General features: G+C 46.3%; 6 protein-coding genes across 6 annotated transcripts in view; 1 reads left to right on the top strand and 5 right to left on the bottom strand.

The window, feature by feature from the left end:
- Pmar_PMAR007051 (T complex chaperonin, putative) overlaps positions 1 to 2,071 on the bottom strand; it is a gene marked incomplete at both ends in the record, with an annotated part of 3,066 nt that extends 995 nt beyond the window's left edge. Inside the window, 12 exons of the mRNA XM_002778214.1 lie at positions 14 to 149; positions 197 to 289; positions 605 to 707; positions 751 to 859; positions 912 to 1,019; positions 1,070 to 1,135; positions 1,181 to 1,277; positions 1,323 to 1,393; positions 1,438 to 1,565; positions 1,609 to 1,669; positions 1,714 to 1,820; positions 2,047 to 2,071. Of these exons, the coding sequence (XP_002778260.1) occupies positions 14 to 149; positions 197 to 289; positions 605 to 707; positions 751 to 859; positions 912 to 1,019; positions 1,070 to 1,135; positions 1,181 to 1,277; positions 1,323 to 1,393; positions 1,438 to 1,565; positions 1,609 to 1,669; positions 1,714 to 1,820; positions 2,047 to 2,071 (1,104 nt within the window). The remainder of the gene's footprint in view (positions 1 to 13; positions 150 to 196; positions 290 to 604; positions 708 to 750; positions 860 to 911; positions 1,020 to 1,069; positions 1,136 to 1,180; positions 1,278 to 1,322; positions 1,394 to 1,437; positions 1,566 to 1,608; positions 1,670 to 1,713; positions 1,821 to 2,046) is intronic.
- Positions 2,072 to 3,092: 1,021 nt separating this feature from the next.
- Positions 3,093 to 5,972, bottom strand: Pmar_PMAR007050 (hypothetical protein; the record flags this gene model as incomplete). Its single annotated transcript, XM_002778213.1, has 10 exons — positions 3,093 to 3,298; positions 3,350 to 3,673; positions 3,884 to 3,935; positions 3,978 to 4,082; positions 4,610 to 4,769; positions 4,821 to 4,922; positions 5,091 to 5,226; positions 5,518 to 5,708; positions 5,753 to 5,872; positions 5,913 to 5,972. The coding sequence occupies 10 exons, from the start codon at positions 5,970 to 5,972 to the stop codon at positions 3,184 to 3,186; spliced, it is 1,365 nt and encodes a 454-aa protein (XP_002778259.1). The 3' UTR covers positions 3,093 to 3,183.
- A 46-nt stretch (positions 5,973 to 6,018) lies between these two features.
- Pmar_PMAR007049 (hypothetical protein) lies at positions 6,019 to 9,394 on the bottom strand (the record flags this gene model as incomplete). The annotated part of the gene is made up of 9 exons (XM_002778212.1): positions 6,019 to 6,063; positions 6,330 to 6,400; positions 6,648 to 6,770; positions 6,947 to 7,049; positions 7,277 to 7,446; positions 7,811 to 7,958; positions 8,308 to 8,568; positions 8,837 to 8,980; positions 9,257 to 9,394. 9 exons carry the CDS (start codon positions 9,392 to 9,394, stop codon positions 6,019 to 6,021), a joined length of 1,203 nt encoding a protein of 400 aa, XP_002778258.1.
- Positions 9,395 to 11,036: 1,642 nt separating this feature from the next.
- On the bottom strand, positions 11,037 to 14,129 carry Pmar_PMAR007048 (hypothetical protein; the record flags this gene model as incomplete). The annotated part of the gene is made up of 12 exons (XM_002778211.1): positions 14,022 to 14,129; positions 13,294 to 13,380; positions 13,068 to 13,173; positions 12,923 to 13,018; positions 12,285 to 12,375; positions 12,178 to 12,233; positions 12,004 to 12,083; positions 11,863 to 11,959; positions 11,514 to 11,673; positions 11,299 to 11,429; positions 11,138 to 11,254; positions 11,037 to 11,072 (listed from the first exon to the last, which is right to left on the bottom strand). The coding sequence occupies exons 1-12, from the start codon at positions 14,105 to 14,107 to the stop codon at positions 11,037 to 11,039; spliced, it is 1,143 nt and encodes a 380-aa protein (XP_002778257.1). The 5' UTR covers positions 14,108 to 14,129.
- An 822-nt stretch (positions 14,130 to 14,951) lies between these two features.
- Positions 14,952 to 16,742, top strand: Pmar_PMAR007047 (phosphoglucomutase, putative; the record flags this gene model as incomplete). The annotated part of the gene is made up of 1 exon (XM_002778210.1): positions 14,952 to 16,742. One exon carries the CDS (start codon positions 14,952 to 14,954, stop codon positions 16,740 to 16,742), a length of 1,791 nt encoding a protein of 596 aa, XP_002778256.1.
- An 857-nt stretch (positions 16,743 to 17,599) lies between these two features.
- Pmar_PMAR007046 (proteasome A type subunit, putative) lies at positions 17,600 to 18,882 on the bottom strand. The gene is made up of 7 exons (XM_002778209.1): positions 18,736 to 18,882; positions 18,442 to 18,553; positions 18,300 to 18,398; positions 18,125 to 18,245; positions 17,930 to 18,079; positions 17,776 to 17,884; positions 17,600 to 17,723 (listed from the first exon to the last, which is right to left on the bottom strand). Exons 1-7 carry the CDS (start codon positions 18,865 to 18,867, stop codon positions 17,682 to 17,684), a joined length of 765 nt encoding a protein of 254 aa, XP_002778255.1. The 5' UTR covers positions 18,868 to 18,882; the 3' UTR covers positions 17,600 to 17,681.
- Between the last annotated feature and the right edge of the window lie 1,459 nt (positions 18,883 to 20,341).

Below are 20,341 nucleotides of genomic sequence, written 5' to 3'. Positions count from 1 at the left end.
ATTCCTCAATCACGAGAGCTTTCAATCTACCTAGTTTAGCAGAGGTCAACTCCGAGAATCGAGGGACAATGCGGCCCCCTGTGGCAATCGCGATAAGTTCAAGCTCGACACCTCCCACCCAACGAATAGCAGGGAGTTTACGCTGATATCTAAGGAGGAAATGCGCCTAGCTATAACTAAGTCTTGCTACTATTACAAGAGATGGTTGGCCTCGTCATCGAAGCCCCACTGGCATATGGCTAGGTTAGCTCCTGATGCCAACATGGTGTCCACCATATCAGAAAAATACCTGAATACAGCCATGAACAGTGACGACACTCAGCGTGTAAACATATGGTATTATGGATAGGTACTTGGGTAATATAATCAAATAATTTATAGCAACATGTTTACGATATCAACGGAGTTTCACCACCCTAGTAATATGGAAAAACACCAGTAAAAAATATATTCCACGACTGTAAACCGCGAATATCGCGTTTCTCACAGAGTATTACGCCACTTCACGTAAAACGGGTGAAAATCCAATATATAAAGGCTTCTATTATAATATACAATAACCTTCATGGGGCATTAGCGTAACCAGTGAGGATGATTCTCCTACTTCTGTTCGTATTTATATAATTTCTTGTAGTCCTCAGCCGACTTGATATCGATCTTATGCTTAGTCTTAGGCTTCGGTGGTTCAAATGGACACGTCAGAATGCCTGATTCAATACTGCACATCATCCTAGTGTTCTTATTCCTTACATATTTTCGCGTCCTTAATCTCCTTAGGCATTTGGGGGTGTGAGAACTCCTTGTCAATGACAATACCGTTGACCAAACAGGTGTCTTCTAGCCGACCGCCAACCTTACCCTGAAAACCATACAAGCACTACTCACAAGACGGCAACAGTGACCACTGCTACCTCAACTTTGATGAGATCAAAATTGACGTCCTTTCGTTCCAGATCGGCAACAGACAAGACGGCATCGGTGGCAATCTTGGCCATCTGGGACTGCCGCGAAGAGACAATCTGCCAAAGGGGCGGATCAGAATGAACGGGAATTTCCTCTGTGACTCTACCTTAGAGCCCAAGGCGGTCATAGCAGCGTGATGGAGCTCCTCGTTGTCATTCTTGAAAATATCAACCTGGCATGCAGCGATTTCGAAAACCGAGGTACTCTCGACCACTACCTCTTTGCTGATCTCTTTCACGCGTTTCACGGCAACCTCGCATGCTTTTTCAAAACCATCTGCAATTCGTAGAGGATGAATACCCATCTCGAGAAGTCTGATAAAAGGCACTGCAGCAAGTCCAACAGGGCAGTTACCTTACTTGTTCGCTTGCTCGAGCAAAGCACCAGCGATGATGACGATGCCAGTAGTACCATCACCGATTTCATCGTCCTAAGAGAAGAGAATTTTTGACTATACAGATGTTTTCAGTTTACCTGGCTTTTGGAGAGCTCCACCATCAGCTTGGCCACCTGATTTTCCACTTGCATCTTATCAAGAATAGTGGCACCATCGTTGGTAACAGTAACGTCACCATCAGGACCGACGATGATCTTGTCCATGCCTGCAATAACGATCAAGTCTCCCTTGTTGAGGATCACGCTTACCCTTAGGGCCAAGACTAGTCCGGATGGTCTCAGCGACGCTACGTGCAGCGAGAATGTTAGTCTGCGGAAGGAGTATGTGACGCGTTGATATAAAGTCAAGGCTACCTTCTGGGCATCCAAACCGGTGACTCGTTTCTTGTCATTTTGATCTTGCATGATAACAAAGGGGTTACCGTACTCATCTACGGCGAGTTGGCCCACTGGGAGCCCACCTGTAAAAGGAAACATCCCCAATACTCCTATTGAGCTTCTAGGCATATCGACTACTGTCACCGATACACTAACTCGTATACTATAGCCCCTACATCTGGAAGCACTTGAGATGAATGCAACCAACGGGGGTAACAACGAGGAGATGATTTCGAAGGCTTTGATGACACTCAAACAGTAACCAAGATCTACAGTGTCGCGAGATAGTGATGGGATGATGCCACTTACTTGTCCCTTCGTTGATCGATGCCATTTCCAATGAGAAATAACTCCCTCAAAAAGTGTGGTGGTAAGAAATGAATGCAGCGAATCAGAAAGTGCAGCGGAGCGAAGCGTTTCATGTTTGGCAGTTTTCGGCAACTTACGACCAATGATACGTTTGGCAGTGAGGTAGCTCATTCCTAGGCCTCTGAACATGTATTAGAGACATGATCAAGCTCCGATGTCCAATACAAGTGATCAGTTGAGAAGATTGCCCATCATTTCAGCCACAATGGTTTCATTAAGTGTATGCTGCGGAGAGTATATTTTATTACATCTTCAGCTGTTCAAGAAGTGTTTCATGGAAATTAGCATCTGAATTCGGGCTCATGACTATTCGGCCAACTCCCACCTGCATCTCGACGTTTAAACCAAGCAAGCTTTCGGGTTTCAAGGTTAAAATGCATTCTATCAAATACGAGAGCGTCCGCATCTCCAGGCTGCGGTAGTGGAGCCTATGTTATCGCGTACGTGTATGTGTTGCATAACTCCCACCAACACAAAGCAGTTATAGAACTTGATACATTGCAACTGACATGGAGCTACAAACGGCAACCTGACCAATACTAGGTCGATATAACGGGTGATCTGTCATTTCCCAGTGGATCGTCTGGCACAATAGTGATAGGAAGTATGCCAATATAGGTTCCCGTCACCGCCTCTTCAAACTATTCGGACTAAATATGATCCCATGTGGTGCGTCTGTCAAGCGACTGTGTAGGGTGCTGACCTGACTTCACATGGAGGCTACCCCAGCAAGCGGTACTCGAGTCCTATTATCTCCCTCGGGATCATCCACACCGTTAACTGCATAGACTAACATGCTCAACAAAGGCCGTGAAACTAAGAACCAGTGGATCCATCCACACATACACTAACGTGCCCAATATAACGGTTACAGCAGATTACACGGCATAGTACATCTATTCAGCGTATTCTCAAAGGACTTATTAACGAATACAACAGGGGTCCAGTAAGAGTCTAAAAACTGTGAAAACGTTGTTGGCGCAAGTAGCTGCGATTCGTGGTTGTAAGTCGTAATGGTAGTAGTAGTCATCATCAGTAATCTCCATGCAACACCCATCTTCATCATTATCATCTCCTTCACACTTCCATGCCAGTTCGACAACCGCACAAGCAACAGCGATTTGATGTGATGACCTCGAACGCGTCGAACACGGCGGAGCAGAAAGAGCACCGTAGAAGTGCACCGAAAACCCTAAGAGAAATCGGAAATTACATTTCCTCCGAATTCGTACGAATCACTTACAGAGGTTTTCGTGTCTTTTGGCACATTAAGGCCTTATGGGTCGGATTCGCCTCGCAGATGAACACACGAGCATTATCATCAACAGTCATCTTAGACGGCGTCACATCGCCACACAGTGGACAGTCCGGTGAGGGGAAGTTGGGCTGTTCAATATCCACCGGTAGCAATTGTTGTTCGCCAAGTAGATCTTCCTGACCACCCGACCACAACAGGTTTAGTATGGCTCTTCGTTCATTCTGCATTGTTGATTCAGGGAAAGGCCGTGAGACTACTGCCATGAACGTAGCCCTGGGTGTATGCAAACGGCGCATCATCGCCCAATACCTATAGGCACATGTCTGTCACACAGCCATACCCGTGATATAAAACACACTAGTGAAAAACGCATGTGAGCCGTGGATAACGCGTAAATCACGCGATGTGTTTTTCATGTGATACGGTGTAATTCGCGAGGTGCCTCCAGTTCACTTCATATCGTGTTTTCCATATAGAATATTACGCCACTTCACAAAAGACGCGTAAAACCTCACTTACACACAATGGAGAGCCATCACCACCCGTGCCTTGGACAAGAGCTCCTCCGTACCTGTACTAACCTAGCCGTATCTTAATGCATCGAGTGACCTACTTTCCAGTGGGGCTCCTACTGCTGTTCCCGGACCAGCATCGACATCCATTCCTCCAGATGCTGCTGGCATCTCCCCTTGCTCGTTGAAGATCAACAACGAAGTAGCTGAATAACCAGACGGTAGGACTCCTAGCCGTTCAATAGACAACTCCAATGCTCGATTCACTGAATTGAGATTGGAAATCGAGGAGAGCACCTGAGCTCGGAAGATTCCACGATCAATACTCCAGAGCTTATCATACCTGTGGTCTGGCAGGATCCACACATGGTGGGACTCTACCCGACAACAAGGAAAGGTAGCAGTCATATAAGTTGCTCCCAGTCCCGGCGTTCGCCAGGAGAACTTCTCCTATGAAAAAGTGCAAATGAGGTCAGTGCGACTGTGTGGGAAAATATGCACAGGGTCAACTACATGTGTTGGTGACAATATGAAAATTCTGAAGAAATTTTGGGAGTTGGTCGTTTTTTTGAAGTTTTTTGAAAGTTGGTGTTGATTCTGCACACTCCTATTCGAGTTCATGCATAAACTCCTATAATCATTGAGGGAACTCCTCTGCTCAGGTGAGGAAAATAAACACAAATTCCCCCAACACTGAATAGATTGAAAACATCATCAACAAAACGATTCTTACTCAACAGCTGATTAGCCTGCTCATCTGAGGAGATGCCAGGCTGCACAGTCGGGGGACCAGTCAGCAAAGCCGTCTCGATGTCCACCATCACCCTCCTAGCTCTTCGTAGCATGACTCTAGACTGCTGCTTATTCACCGTACCCCCACAGCAAATGGCAATCTGATGCAAATTACACTAGTCGCACCCACACAGCGATACACGAGGTCCTACGATCTCGGTTCCATTCGGCGATAACACTTCCCCTTGCAATCTAGCAGCAGGGTCGAACCCCACCAGGTTTATCTCCCGTAGACGATCCGGAAGCGCTGATACCTGCACGATATGCATGGCAACTATGCACTCGCGAGGTATAATAAACGTTCGTGTAGCAATGGCCACTCTGCTCAAAATAAGAAAGGCTCTCCATCAATTGCATGAGCGCGGCGAAGGGAAGAGTTATTCAACGGCACCCACAGGATCACGACCTATATACAGTCTTACCGCGATGCGCGTCCCAGCAGACTTCGATACTATGAAGTACCCCTGTCCCTTCAGAGGGGCAATTGATGTGATCGGAGAAGAAAGGTCGTCGTCAGCCTCGGTATTCACTGGTGGAACCGATAGGCATTCAGAGGGACTGATTACGAACGGTTTATGTAGGTGATGCGAAACAGTGCAAAATTCGAGACACATAAAAACAATGTAGGTCATAAGTAGATGGTGTTTCGAGATACTACGAGAGCAAGCTGTAGAGTGACAAAAAACTAACAAATGATTATGAAAGGCATTACGCTCATTCACCCGCGATAAGAGAAAAACGCTAGTGAAATATATATATTTCACAACTATTGCATAGTGCAAATATCGCGTTTTTCACAGAGTATTACGCCACTTCACGTAAAGCGTGCGAAACTCTAGGAGAGCCTACCCTTGCAGATCTGCACTCTCTTCTGTCCACGTAACGACCTTAGCCTCATATGTCGCTGTAGATGCGGCACAAATATGCACCAACTGTCTTGGGTCTCCGATAGCAGTCGGGTCCAATAACACTTCACAGCCAACACTCTCAACGAATGACGGTAGATTGCATATCTTCACAAACCTCGGAACATTAAGTGGCTGAGATGAAGCAATAAGAGCAAAACCTCAGGTCTAACTCCTACCACTATCCCATGTGGGAGTTCCACCAGGAACACCGAAGCAGCCATAACAGCACCAGACTGCATCCCTATGACCAGGGCGAGCGCTTCTACCTCCACTGTTGGACACGCCACCAGATCCACCTACAAGGCGATCATTAAAGAGGACCTACTGCTCCCTCACCATTTCCTGCAGGGGAGGCGCGCCATCCAGTTGTAGCGCTTCTGCTTTAGCCAACACCATTTCGGTCGGCAAGGGGACAGATCGGTGTAGCGGCTGACAACTCACACTAGTTATCAAACTCGGCAGATCGAGAGCGAGGAATGGTCGGAATCTGAAACAAGAAAATGTCCTCATTTTTCCGTGTGAGAAAATATGCAAATGGTCAACTACAAAATGATTTTTTTCGAGGAAATTCCGAAAAATCCTCAATAATTTCCGAAAACTTCTACTCGAACTCCTATAACCAGTGAGAGAACTCCTGAGCAAACATATATTCCAAGAGGATCACCAACCTTGATGCCTCAGGAGCAATATCCCAGAACAGCGCCAGAGTGCCATGACAAACTATAAAAGCCGAACCTGTTCATACTAGACTACTTCCCAAGAGCGCGAGGTGAAGTTCCTACTGGTTGGCCCTATCTTCCTAGGAGCCCACGTTACAACAGCATCTGTACGGGAACTGGCGATGGGGATTGGGAAAACGATGGATATACGGCGGTGAGGGGAAGTGCCGAGGACCTAACATCCGACAACATGTGTGAAGTGGCGTAATACTTTGTGAAAGACGCGATATTCGCGGTGATATGCAGTAGTCGTGAAATATATTTTTCATATCACTAAGGTGAAACTCCATTAAACGTCATGGAGTGATCCAGTGATAAGAGCAACTCATGCAAGAGAATACGCCTCCCCTACCTAGTTCGATAGGCTGACCACATTGCCCGTCCGGTTCTATAGTTATCAGTGGTGGTGTTTTCGAAGGTGGGGCTGCCCATGCCTCAGATGGGTTCAGGTCTGCCAATGCTGGACAATCCGGACCTGATTACCACTCCTTCTTGAATTCACATGAGATCAAACCATAGCATACCATTTGCTGCAGTAGAATGCTCGGAGAGGACAAACAACTGGACTACGAAGGCGAAGCGAGGCACTAGGGCCAGTATACAACCTGACTCGACTGCTTCCACCAAAGCCCTTTTGCCTGGGGCCCTTACCCTGACCACATGCATAGCCAGGTGACCAGTGTACCGACTTGGGGCTGGTACTCATCACAGAGTAATGCTGTTGTAATAGGGTGAGGATATCCGCTTGGGTGGACTAAGAGAGAGGCCCTCAAGGGTCGCGATACGGTCGAGGAGTGTTGGAGGAATATATATGTTCGCTTTCATCAGGGGAACTCGGGAATTTTCTCACTCACTATAGAAGTTTTCGGGTAGAAGTGTGCAGAAATTAACAAGAAATCCCCAAAATTTCCTCAGAATTTTCATATTGTGGCCAACACATGTGCACATTTCTCCCCTCACACTGCTGTCAAATACCCTTACCGAATTCTCGCCCGCAACACGTTGAACATCGCCAACCCACAAGTCCTGAACCCCAGCAGGTCCTCCACACTGACCGAGTAGATTGGAGGCCCCCAAGGGTATACCAGGGGCACTACTGTTGCTCACAGTAGAGCCTCTCTGCTGGGGACGAGAGGGACTCAGATCATCGGCTGAATAAACCAACAACAACAAATCACATATGGACGATTGTCACTGAATTGAATTACCAAAGATGTACATACAGTGCTTAGTGCCAAATGTGAAGATTGTGCGTTTTCTATTCCGGGATCAATGATAGTGAACAACTTGTCGCTATCATAGTCTCGAAAGGTTACCTTTATCACATCACATGTGCATAGCAATGTTTACATTGTTTATGCGATATAGTTTCAGATCGATTCTCATCAATCAAACGCAGACTCCCATGCACTGTAGTAGACATCCGATCGACACCATCACGATAGCAATTTTCAGAGCATGTTCCCCCACCTCACGAGAAAGCTATACAGATCACTCTATGAATCGCAGCACTACCTTCCGAGTTTTCTGGTACCAGTTCACTGGCATCATCATCATCAGAGGACGACGATTCAGGTTCTGATTCCATGTGGAAATCAGAATCATCATCATCCTCCTCCTCAGACTCCGAATCACTCCTCACAATACTACGTCTCTTCTTGGCCTACATGTAAACACACACATGACGATGAGTAATATCCTTAGACCACTACACACTATTGAATTCATATAAGAGATAAACGCGTCGACACAGGAGGAGCAATACTGGTGTTTATATAACCCCTGATATGAAAGAAAACATTCCACATTTCACTTCGCGAAAAATACATCGATACAGTTACGCACGCGTAAACCACATATGACGTTTCACGTGATATTGCATGACTCTTGCTGTGTGATCCCCGAAGTGATTTCACTTCACTTCATACCGTGCTTTTACGCCACTTCGCGTAAAACGGATGAAACTCCATTAATGACGATCAGACAAGAGTCCCCCGGTCGCCCGAGATTACTTTGCTTTTCGGCTGCTTGGCATTCCTCTTCGTAGACGCAGACTTCTTCCTACTATTCGTTGACTTCTTATCCGTTTTCTTCGTCCTCTTGCTCCGTCCTCCTGCTGCTGTAGATACCCTCTTAACCGGCTCAGGATGGTCCCTAGATCTATTGGTCGCCGCCTTAATGCCTCCTTCCAGCAACGCCATAGCCTTCAACTTAACTTCCTTGTCGGAGCCTCTTCGACGAGACAACAACTTTGCAGCATGGAACTCCTCCTCCTACAAGAACAATCACTCTGATGACGAATTCGGGTACAAGTCTTCAAGAAATTCTCCAAAAAAATTTCCAGTGAGTATACACACTATCATTCAAGCTACTATCAGCGCGGTCCGCGCCATATAATCTTTGGAGTTTCACCCTAGTGATATGAAAAACACATGTTTCACGACTACTGCATATCACTGCGTTTTCACACAGTATTTCGCCACTTCACGTAAAACGGATTGTGAAACTCCATTATGCGACATATCCTCACGGAAGTATTACCCCATTTTCCAATTTTAATCTCTTAGCTTGAAATTCCCCACCAGTAATCTGCCTTGAAGGAGTTATTTGTCCTTTCAAGAGTCGTACCGGACCAGTCACTCCTGCAGCCGCTAGTGCTGATCGAGTCGTCCCTTCTAAGAAAGCCTACACAAGGGGGAGAATGATTATTTACACGCTGAATAAATACGATATGCACATCCTCCAAAAAAGCATGGAATCGAATATAGCCCCACAGCAAGGGAATTGTAAACTGTACGTCTTCGGAGACACAACGCCGTCTCTTGTACGCCTGCCTCAGTAACCTGTTATTACTACAAGACTACACTAACAGTCTAAAACTATATTTCTGATTTCTATAAGTCTTCAACACATACTTTTGAGCGTACAATTTTGCATAAGATACCCCCTCATTGTTACTACCGTGGCATCCAATACATAGACCACCTTCTCAGTAGCGACCGCTACATAGTCATCTACCGACCAGCTCGCCACAGGGCCTATCGAAGTGACCAGATATGGTAGTGTCGTAATCTGCAGCCACTCCTCATCTGTGCTCATTTCTAGTGAGCCAATGAAATACTGAGAACCCCATCCATAGAGTGGCAACTGCTTAACACAAGACTCACTACTTCCCAAATCTTACTTGTCATCTAGACTTTAACGTTTTTAAGCAAAGTATACTATACCTCGACGGCGACGAGGTCCTACGACGTAAACTCTACGCTACTTATGGTACTACTCCTATCCTCATCATCATCAACGCCGTTCACCGCCACCGCCACTCTGCCGGAGTACAGATTGCATCGCTGCGCCAAACATACTCCTAGGGCCACCCCCGCCACCTCCCATACGCCCCCCTGGTCGCCCTCTATTCTCGTGGCGTGCGGGGAGACCAGGAGGAGGAGGCGGAAACGACTTCGGTCGATGTATCGTCCTATGACTAGCTTTAGCTGCCCTCGGTATAATGCCCGGTGGAGGGGGCGGGAACGATGGCATCGGAGTATCGCTACTACTGCTCGGTGGTGACAATTTCTCCACCCCCAGCATGGACCTATTCCCTCCCTGCTCCCCTTCCCGGTGGCGATGATGATGATGCTGCTGCTGCTCTCGTATCGGAGCTGCTGCGGCTGCATCCAAGGCGTTCCGCGGCCCACCCGTATCAAAGGCATTCCGCGGACCACTCGTCCTCGGTCGTCGCGCGGCATGAAGTCGGTAACTTGAAGCCGGAGATCCCGACCTGAAAGCACAACTCTAATATGATGACTACAATCGAGGAAATACATTGTAGATAAAAAACACAGAGAAAATCTTGAAATTGAAACTTCAAGATTGTCAAACCAGTTCCGTTTCCGAACGACAACCCCACACGTATTTCTACGAATTTCGTTTAACTCCTCCCTCCCTTCCTACCTTTCCCGACCCCGCAACCCTTTACCAAAAGCCCTTGTAGATCTCTCGAGCGATGCAGAGGGCATAGTAGCAGCTATACTCCTCGAACTGCTATACGCGGCCTCAGCAGCAGCCGCCCGAGCCATAGTCCCAACCGCCTCGATATCGACCACCCTCCTTCGGCCGCCGATCCTCATTCCTTCATTCCTCCTATCCCGAACTGATAGTCGTGCTCTTGGAGATATGTCCAAATCATCAGCCATCATAACATCATCCCGGGACTCCCTTTCAAGTGGTTCACTGATATCAGACTTCACCGAAGACTCCCGGGATCTCGGGGAATCTCTAGAGCGTCTCTCTGTCCTCCGCCGTTTATCAGAGTCTGTCCGGTCCATTAGTCGATTCCGACTTGAGCTCCCAACCGGACGCTTTGAATTACTCCCCAGAATCTGCTGCTGCTGCTCCTCACGCGGGGAGGACCGATGTTGCCATTCAGTTGGGGTTCTAAAGACTTGGTCATTGGGGGTTGTTGACTTGCTAGGAGGGTGAGGAGGCGCCCACGGGCTCGTATTCAACGGCCGTAAACCCTCTGTGCTTCCCTTCACGAGGCCAGCCTGTGTCGGCGAAGATGCAGTCACCGCGGCCGCTTTCGCCTTAGCCTGAATGCACAAGTAGTAAGGAGTATTATTCGGAATAATATTTAGGATCCCCAAAATTAATGGAGTTTCACAGGCCGTGACATCAAAAACATATTTCACGACTACTGCATATCACCGCGAATATTGCGTTTTTCACAGAGTATTTCGCCACTTCACGTGAAACGGGTTATGAAACCTCCGATATTAAACTGGAGTTGAATAATATCAAAGGTTGTCAATATCAGAAAATAATCTACCACCCCAAAAGCCTTACTTGAAATCCTGCTAACTTCTCCTTCAGAGCGGCCATACTAGCCTCTGTTCGGCTCGGGGTGCCAGACGGAGACTTGCCCCCACCAGATGCCGTCACTGCCTTCGGGGTTGCTTTACTCTACACCAAGATGAATTAGAGTATGAAGAATGATCCCATCTTACCGTAGCAGGGGTGACACTCCCTGGTGTCACAGGGCTCGCCGCAAGCGTAGAAATACTACCCTTCCTGTTCGGTGTCACCATCCCCTTAGGTAGCAACATCGACCCAGATGTTGGGCGATACGAAGACGGTACTGAATTCACACGAGGAATCAGGAGCAACTACGGAAGCTACCATCTTCCAGTGGTTCGATATAACCACTGATACACGCACTTACATCTCTTCCTTCTCGTAAAAGGGCCTATCTTACCCTCTGGAGGGGTACCCTGACCGCTAGCATCAGGTTGACCATTAATACTAGGCCGTCCAATATCGTAGGACAACAGCTCTGAGGTGTAGTAAGTAAATCTGTTCTTCATCCAGGGCGGACAGAGAACCTATTATAAACCACCAGCATTTCGCAGTGTAGGAGTAAATGTTTGCTTTCCTCGACTGAGCCCATGAGTTTTCTCACTACATTATGGAAATTCATAATTTCTCGAATTTTTTCCTCATATTTTCCATATTTTTACCAACACATGTAGTTGACCATGTGCATACTATGACGAGACGATCTCATGCACTACCTCCGGTGGTGCCCACAGCCCCAGCTCCTCATCTCCGTCATCTGTGATGAGTACATCTTCGGGTACTTCAAACTCCAAGGAATTCCAATCTATACACCTAGACCGCCGAAAATTATATCTTCTCTCTAGTGTAGTCCTTACACTCCATCAGAATATCCAAACCGGAACGACCAGTCTTCCTTCCTCTTCCCTCGGGTGAGCATCTCTACTGAGCCCAGGAACTAAACAGGAACACTCCCTGAGAATAGTAGCTCGCACTGGTTTAATATAAAACTTGAGTTCTAGCCATGTGTTTCCCCTTATCCCTAGTGTTACCTCGAAACTCAGTATGTCATCCCCAGTTTCCGGATCGTAACCATCTCCCCATGGTCCTGATAACAACACCAGTACGACAGCTGTGAGGGTGAGAACCTTCACAGTACTTGCTTTAACAGCATCCACATCGAAGCGAGGTTTCAGATCGACCACGGGCGCCTTGTCACCCGAGTAGAGTCCACCAGCAGTAACGAACTCCTGACAAGCACTCACTCTTGAGGTAGCGGACGAGCTCATCAGTAGATCAGAGTAGTGCGTCGCGCATTTTGTGGTATTGTAGGCGAATACGAGCGGAAAATATACAGGGTTGCCCTATTGATATGTGCTAGTGAGGGATAGCTCATTGGAGAGACCTTGGCGAGCTTTTTTTCTTCTCCGGATATGCTTAGGCCCTGCCGAGCTACGCACAATTTATTTTCGCAAAATTGCCCAAAACCCGTGCGAAAAGTCAGGCCGATTTCCTCCTAGTGATTCAACGCAATATGGCACTGAGCATCATGAGAAATTTCAAGATACCCTTGGAAAGCGCTTGCCAGAACCATTCTCACTAGCTATCTCTCAGTGAGAAATTCGATGAATTCTGCAAGTTACAAACAATAGCACATTTTCATTTGGGTCACCCTGTAGTATCCTAGATGCTTTCCCCAACCAATGCACTAAAGATGATATCAACCATATATTGTATAATCTCGAGGGAACATAATCATAATACACCCCACCCGAATACGCCTCCCCATACTACTACCCTCAGCAGACTAGTAGACTCCGGTGATGCGGAATCTTCCAAACCCTCACTCTTTGAACAACGATAGAGTTGTAGGTCAGTACATGGTAAAATAGTCTGACATATCAAGATGATCGATACAGGAAAAGGGTAGTAATTGCATTACTCTAAAACACAGCGAATTAAAGTTCTTCACTTCATCGTAGTGACCCTTCCTATCCATATTCCTTATAGGAACATCGCGTATCAACGGCTCGTAATACCACACCGACCTGAAGAGACGTCAAACATGACCAAGCCGCTGAGTACTGCCTTTACAATCATAACTACAGCATACACATATCAAAACCTATCACTCGAGGCAGCGAACCCAAAGGGGTTATAAGTATTACCGTTTATTAGGGTCAACTTCACTCTTAGCAGATAGGCGTCGCTGCTCAGACTCTTGCCAGGAATAATAGCAGTTGTTGCAGTGAAACCTAAAGCGGTTAATAATTAACTCAAGAGTTGGACAAGGACTAAGCGATGATGTTATAACAACACTAGTTCACAGCTCTGGCAGTATACAGGAGTGAGCCAACGAGTCGTGAACTGAACGTCAGTACTGCGCGCCCAGATAGAAATTGACACTAATTGACAAAGTTATCCTTTTATGGAGGACCCGAGAGTTACCAGATTCCACACCGAGTAGTGCTGTATAACAGTTCGGAAGATTATTCCTTGTGTGAACACCTTCAATGCAAGTACATCTAGATTTTTTCTGGAAATTCGTAATTTACTTCTGTTCAGAATATACACGGCATCGACGAATTCCCGAGTGTCCAACAACTTCATAATGGAACTACGAATACCGAGAGTTATTTCCAATTATTCGCCAAGTTTTACAAGATTAGATATTTAGTTACTATTATATTTAATATTTCCAATATTTAATCAAGTTTTACATACCACAAAGATTAACCTTTTCCCACCAATTGAATAGAGTTTCACCCGTTTTACGTGAAGTGGCGGAATACTAGGTGGAAAAGGCGAGTAAAATATGTTTTTACTAGTGTTTTTCATATCACTAGGGTGGTGAAACTCTAATGTGAGAAGTGGTTGTCAACGTCCCAAGTAGTACAGTATCCCTGTTCCTGGTTCATGTACTTCAACTCCTTCATACAAAATGTCCATAAAGTAGAGACCGCATGTTGCACATACAGACATTATTCACGAACCACTGGAGCTTCTGGAATGAGGAACCAAACGGCACGGGTCACAGATGTTCATGAACGAGTCTAGACTATCGCGCGCGCCCAAGTAATCGATAATATTTACTACGGTAACATACGATGGCTCGACCCGTTGCAAGCCGACGCATGAATAGCTAGTGACGCTGTGGCACCTTCAGAGTGTGGTATCAGCTAAATATGTTGTATTTATGGCTTGTGTTTGGTAAACGTACAACTGCGCCCATGTGATCGATTCACACATACAACCCTGCCGTCTCAACCCCGCTGTCTAAGCAGAGACGGATTAGGAAATCCCGTTCCCGCACTATGTTAGCTGGAGAGGCATTTTGGGAATACCCATGCTGATGGACTTTTTGAGTTGAACAACTTTACATATAATCAAAGAATTTACGTCTTGTGCGAAAAAATAGACCCCATTCTTGATCCTCCCCGTCGTCTGCTTTCTCAAGTATCGTGGATACGGAATAGCACTGTTACACTCTATTCCCTTTAATATTCTTCTCATGTGACGTATACGGCCAATTACAGCTGCTAACTAACCTGGTAGCAACTACTAGAGTGGTGACATCCATCATTATATGTCAAGTCGTATTATAGTCTCACCTCGTGAGTCGCTATCTCGAGCCCGTTCATAGCCACCATGAACTCGCATCGAAATAGGAACGTCAGTCGGGGGTCTATGGACAAGAACTGCTGGGCTGTGTATTATGCGCCGTTGCTCAGTGGATTGTGTTATTGTCTACTTAGCGCAGCTCTAGCTTTCCTCAACCCCTCCGACCTACCTCCACCACTCATCTCATATTTATTTCTATCAAACCATGTCTTCATCCAACAAGGCTCTCCAATACTGGCTTTCCTTAGATTTCTATAAGGCCACTCGTGATGAGGCTTCGTCCTTCTCTGAGGAGGATATCGCCGAGCACTTGAACCCCGAGAAACGTTTGGTCTTCGGCACTGCTGGTCTCCGTTCTCGTATGGGTGCTGGTTTCGATCGTATGAACTGCCTTACTGTGATGCAGGCCTCTCAGGGTCTCTGCAGATACCTCGAGGGTCAGTTCGGTAAGGAGGCCCTTGCTGAGCGTGGTGTTGTCTTCGGCTTTGATGGTCGTTACAACTCCAGACGTTTTGCTCACGTTGCCGCCGCTGTATTCCTCTCCCAAGGCGCTAAGGTCTACTTGTACGACAAGGCTACTACTTGCACTCCATTTAACCCCTACTTGGTTAAGAAGTACAACTGCTGTGCTGGTGCCCAGGTTACTGCTTCTCATAACCCCAAGATGGATAACGGTTACAAGGTCTATGCTGCTAACGGTGCTCAGATCATCCCTCCTATGGACAGTGAGATTTCTGATTCTATTGCTAAGAATCTCGTACCTTGGAAGGAAGCTCTTGAGCTTCTGGATGTTGATGGAGAGTGTTACCTCAAGGACACGTCTAAGATCATCGATCCTTATGATGATGTCCTTATGACTTACCTCGACCAGATGTATCATGAGCTTTGCCGTTTCCCCGAGGAGAACAAGAAGTGTACTTTGAAGTTCGCTTACACCGCTATGCATGGTGTCGGTCTTCCCTTCACCACTGGTCTGTTGAAGAGATTCAACATTCCCGAAGAGTGTGTTAAGGTCTTCGAGCCCCAGGCTCATCCTGATCCGGAGTTCCCTACTGTGCCGTTCCCCAACCCTGAGGAGAAAGGTGCGCTCAATCTGTGTCTAGCTTTCGCCAAGGAGAATAACTGCGATTATGTTATTGCTAATGATCCTGATTCTGATCGGTTCACAGCTTGTGAGAAGCAGAAGAACGGCGAGTGGCATCAGTTCAGTGGTGATGAGCTCGGAACCATCTTCGGAGATTTCTCGATCTTGATGGCACTTCGTAGTGGCGTCCCGGCCGAGAAGTGCTTGGTTCTCAACTCTACGGTGTCTTCCAAGATGCTCGCTGCTGTCGCTAAGCACTATGGTTGCCGTTATACCGATACTTTGACCGGTTTCAAGTGGCTTGCTAACACTTCCCTCAAGATGATCGAGGAGAACCCTGAGCTAGTCCATTGCCTTGCTTACGAGGAGGCTATCGGTTACGCTCTCACCATGGCTGTACCCGATAAGGATGGTGTCACTGCTGCCTCTGTGTGGGCTGAAATGGCCAACTACTGGCGTCGTGAGAAGGGTATTACTCTCTACGAGCGTCTTGAAGAACTCCGTCAAACTGTTGGTTATTTCGCCAACAATAATGGTTACTTCTTGTGCTACGACCCTAAGGTTATGAAGCAGATCTTTGACGATTTCCGTAACAACGGTGCTTACGCTAAGACTTTGGGTTCATCTACTATCGCTGGTATTCGTGATGTCACTCTTGGATATGATTCAAGAATGGATGACAAGAAGAGTGTTCTCCCTACTACTCCTGACCAGCAAATGATCACTCTCTACTTCGATAACAATGCCGTTGTTACTCTTCGTGGTTCTGGTACCGAGCCCAAGCTGAAGTACTACTGTGAGATGTCCGATAGGGAATCCGAGGAGAAGGCTGCGGCCAACTTGGATGTCGTGGTTAATGATGTCATTAACAACTTCTTGCAACCCGAGAAGAACGGTCTTGAGAGACGATAAATTAGGTTGTTTATCAATAGGATTCATTGGTTTATCGAATGCTCATCATACCCAGGGAGTCTGGGTGTGTTAGTATTCTTCTCGTACCACCTGCTGAACTAAACTATCTAGCATCGTTACAGATATCATTGTTTATGATAATCTCTGCTAGGCTGAGAATTATCTAAATCATCATCTTATTACTACCTCGTTGTGAAGTAAATTCCACCAATATCTGGCTAAATTTATGTATCCAGTGCAGCCTTACTAGAGTTGTGTTTCCTAGTCAATAAAGCATTGCTCTTTTGCTTCAATTGTTGCGATGCAACACGAGTCAGCTAGGATTAGTATAGTCTGAACTTCTCGTGAAAGAACGCTTCGTCTTTTGGTGACTTTTTGACGACTTGGTTATCCATCGCACCATTTAGTGTAAATATTTTGTGTGCAAACTCCAGAAACCTGAGGTTTAACACCAAGTGGAACTTCTAAGCTTTAACACGAAATGTGCGAAATATCGATACATTTCTTTTTGACGTATGATCGAATACAGGGTTGTCCTTCACTTCTGTTTAGGCTATTCGCACACTGCAAGCCTAACTTTTCGTTTACTTTAGAATTCTCGCGCATATCTTCGCAGGCGTGTAATATGGCTTCTGTTCACCTAACCATATCCATGCGGAACTATCAGAGATGAAGGTGATTCTACTCTAACCCTATCACACGAAATTGTCTAAGAAATGTTTTGGGTCTCGAATGCTGCTAACAAGTGATCCAAACGGGATTCTTACTATACAGTCCTTAAATCGAGGTAGGCTCGATAGTTTTATACACGTAGTAGTATACGACATTACTAGCAAAAACTCAACAGTGGCCACACTGTGGCGATGTTTTGAAACTTATGGTTCATCAACAATCAGTGGTAACAATCAATAGCTACCGGTATTTACTGGTCATCACTTTTCACTCAGATGTGTCCATAGGAGCTGCACCACTCGTTTCGGCCTAACAAATTAAAACGCTGAGACGGCCCGAATGAGCAACACGAATGACTCACCTGGGTCTGATCTAGATTGCTGATGAGACTCTGCAATTCCTCGGTGTTCAGCTCCTTGAAAGGTAAGTCCTCCCCCACAATGGCGATGCTACAATTCTCGGTTGTCAGCCTATCACAATGACAATTTGAGTATCAACAATATAGAGATACGCACTTAGCATCATCCTGGAGTGTCTTGGCTAGAGCCTTGAGACCATGCATAAGGAGCTCCTTCTGATCCTCGATATTCTCGAAACCTTCATAGTTATTCTCCAGATAAGTTCTGGCAGACTGGGAGCGACCACCAATGGCCATCGCGTAATACCTGACCACACTCTTCAGAAAGCTTAACATATTATCATCGCGCTACTCGAAGATGTTCCCACTAGGGCATGTCTCATAAATGTGGGGACCGTTCTCATCGTAACCCGCAACCAGAAGGCCAACACCGTAGGGGCGCTTACTCGCCACCTGGGTCTTCTCCTGTGATTCTGAATATGAATAATATTGGTATGAGAGCGTAGTCATTAATCTCATATACTCACCAACACCGATCTTGTTGACCAACCTTCCGACGCTCATCGGCGTGTCGTAAGTGAACTTGTGGGATAAGCACTCATCACGCATGAAGGAGCAAATTACACCTGTGAACACGACCTGACCAGCATAACCACGATTGATACCTACGGGCATCAGCAGTGAGGCCAGATATAGCAACACCGATATGGTCGTCGATGCGGAATATTTTCTGCTGGTAGGAGGCGAGATCAGACTGTCTCCTTCGGAAGGCACACAAAATCTGCAAAAGAAACAGTCAGACTCGGAATTTATGTTTGGATTCCTCAGCTGAGCTCAGGAGTTTCCTCTATAGAACTGTGCAAAAATCAACGAGAATTTCCTGAGAATTTTCTACTGTCATCAACACATGTAGTTGACCACGTTTTCCCCCATTGCAAACAATAAGTAGCTTAGAAGCCTCACCGCGTGTTTCTTTCCTCTGAGAGCTACTACAGCAGTTCCCTGCTTCACCGCTTCCATAGCATACTCGATTTGGAATATACGACCTTGGGGTGACCAAGTGATGCAGTCGGTGTCATAAGGGTTACGGAACATCTCCAGAGGATACAGAAAAAAGTGACTACATAAGAATGGCTCGCACAAAGTGAGAACTCAAGAAACAGGAAATGGTAACCGAATATGAACCTTGCATCGGCGTGTGCATGCGTGCAGCATGTGCCCCACTCCTGTGAAATCATGAGCGACCCTGGGAAATCAACTTCCATGATTGTCAAGCACGAGTATATGTACAAGGTCCTCCTCCACCATGCTCGATAGCTCTGCAACATTCCTTATAATGAGGGATATAATAGAATAATACAAACATCATATTGAGATTTTTATAAATTGATATTTCCTAAATAATACCATATTCCTGTGATCAACTCCATAATATATACTTATACCAGTTCTAATATTGATAGATTTACTACACTGTTCTACCTTATTACATCCCCTACATTTCCTACACCTCCTGGACATGTGTTCATATGCCTTCTGATCCTGATAGCGGCTTATTACCCAACAGTGAGGATATATAATATCCTGCTTTGGGAACAACGATCTACTGTGAAAAGACAAGTACCACATTCTACCTTCCTAGCCAGCCACAATTACTCGTACTCCTCGTCGATCTCATCGACCACTCTCGGACGAATACTACCACAAGTTCACTTGAAACTCCACCGTGAAGATAAAACTCCATGATCATCACCATACTCTTAGCTTGAACCACTACTACCGACGAAGGCAGCCAGAGAGATCAACACGGACGGCTCCAGACAACTGCAAGGGCTCACGAGAATCTTACCGGGCATATAGTCGATGATGACCATCCCTTTCTCACAAGCCTTCTCCTATAGACCCCCGATGTTGCTTGGAGAGGGTTCGATGGTAACTCACAGAGCAGCAACGAGACGCGGTTTGAAGGGCCTAGAACTTCAACACCATGGCGTCGTCTAGTGGTCACAATATCCTTATTGTCACCCAGATGCCGCATATCATCTGAATAGATATCTGCATGTCAATAGTCGAATTACACTGTGCCTTGCAAATCAATACCATCTTAGAGAATACCCCGCGGAAACTACAGTGTGCCATCCCCTAGTGACCGATCGTCCGAGCCGTCCACATGACTACTCCATTTCCCTTTTTGTCCGATGTTACACTTCAACTACCCGCTAGGATCTTTACCTCTCCCAGCCTGGAAGGACTCGATAAACTTTGAATGTTGTGGAGGTTTTGTAAGAAGAGTTATCGTGTAAGGAATATGTGTTCTTCCGTGTAAACCACAACCATTGGGTCCAAACAGCCATTTCCGATCGAACCGCTGTTACATACCGGAATACCAAACCGGCATCGTAGGATTCCTAACAAAGTCCGCGCAAGTTTTCCCTTTGCTGATTCAACCATCCTCTGATAGGAAATCGATAAGAATGGCGTGCGCGAGTGAAAACGGTTTTCTGGCATTTCCTCATAGGCCGGTGGTATTTCGCAGTATCATCCAGACTATTGGATATTGCGCCATGGT

The sequence above is a fragment of the Perkinsus marinus genome (assembly GCF_000006405.1).
Source record: "Perkinsus marinus ATCC 50983 genomic scaffold scf_1104296950272, whole genome shotgun sequence".
Taxonomy (NCBI): domain Eukaryota; phylum Perkinsozoa; order Perkinsida; family Perkinsidae; genus Perkinsus; species Perkinsus marinus.
Note: the sequence above shows the minus strand (reverse complement) of the source record. Positions and strands in the feature narration are given on the sequence as shown.

Coding starts and splice junctions, on each gene's coding strand:
- Pmar_PMAR007046 (XM_002778209.1), bottom strand. CDS start 18,867: ATGTTCCGTAACCCTTATGACACCGACTGCATCACTTGGTCACCCCAA. Junction 18,399..18,441: donor TGGCCTCACTGCTGATGCCC/GTAGGTATCAAT, acceptor TCGTGTTCACAG/GTGTAATTTGCTCCTTCATG. Junction 17,885..17,929: donor ACACTCCAGGATGATGCTAA/GTGCGTATCTCT, acceptor TCATTGTGATAG/GCTGACAACCGAGAATTGTA.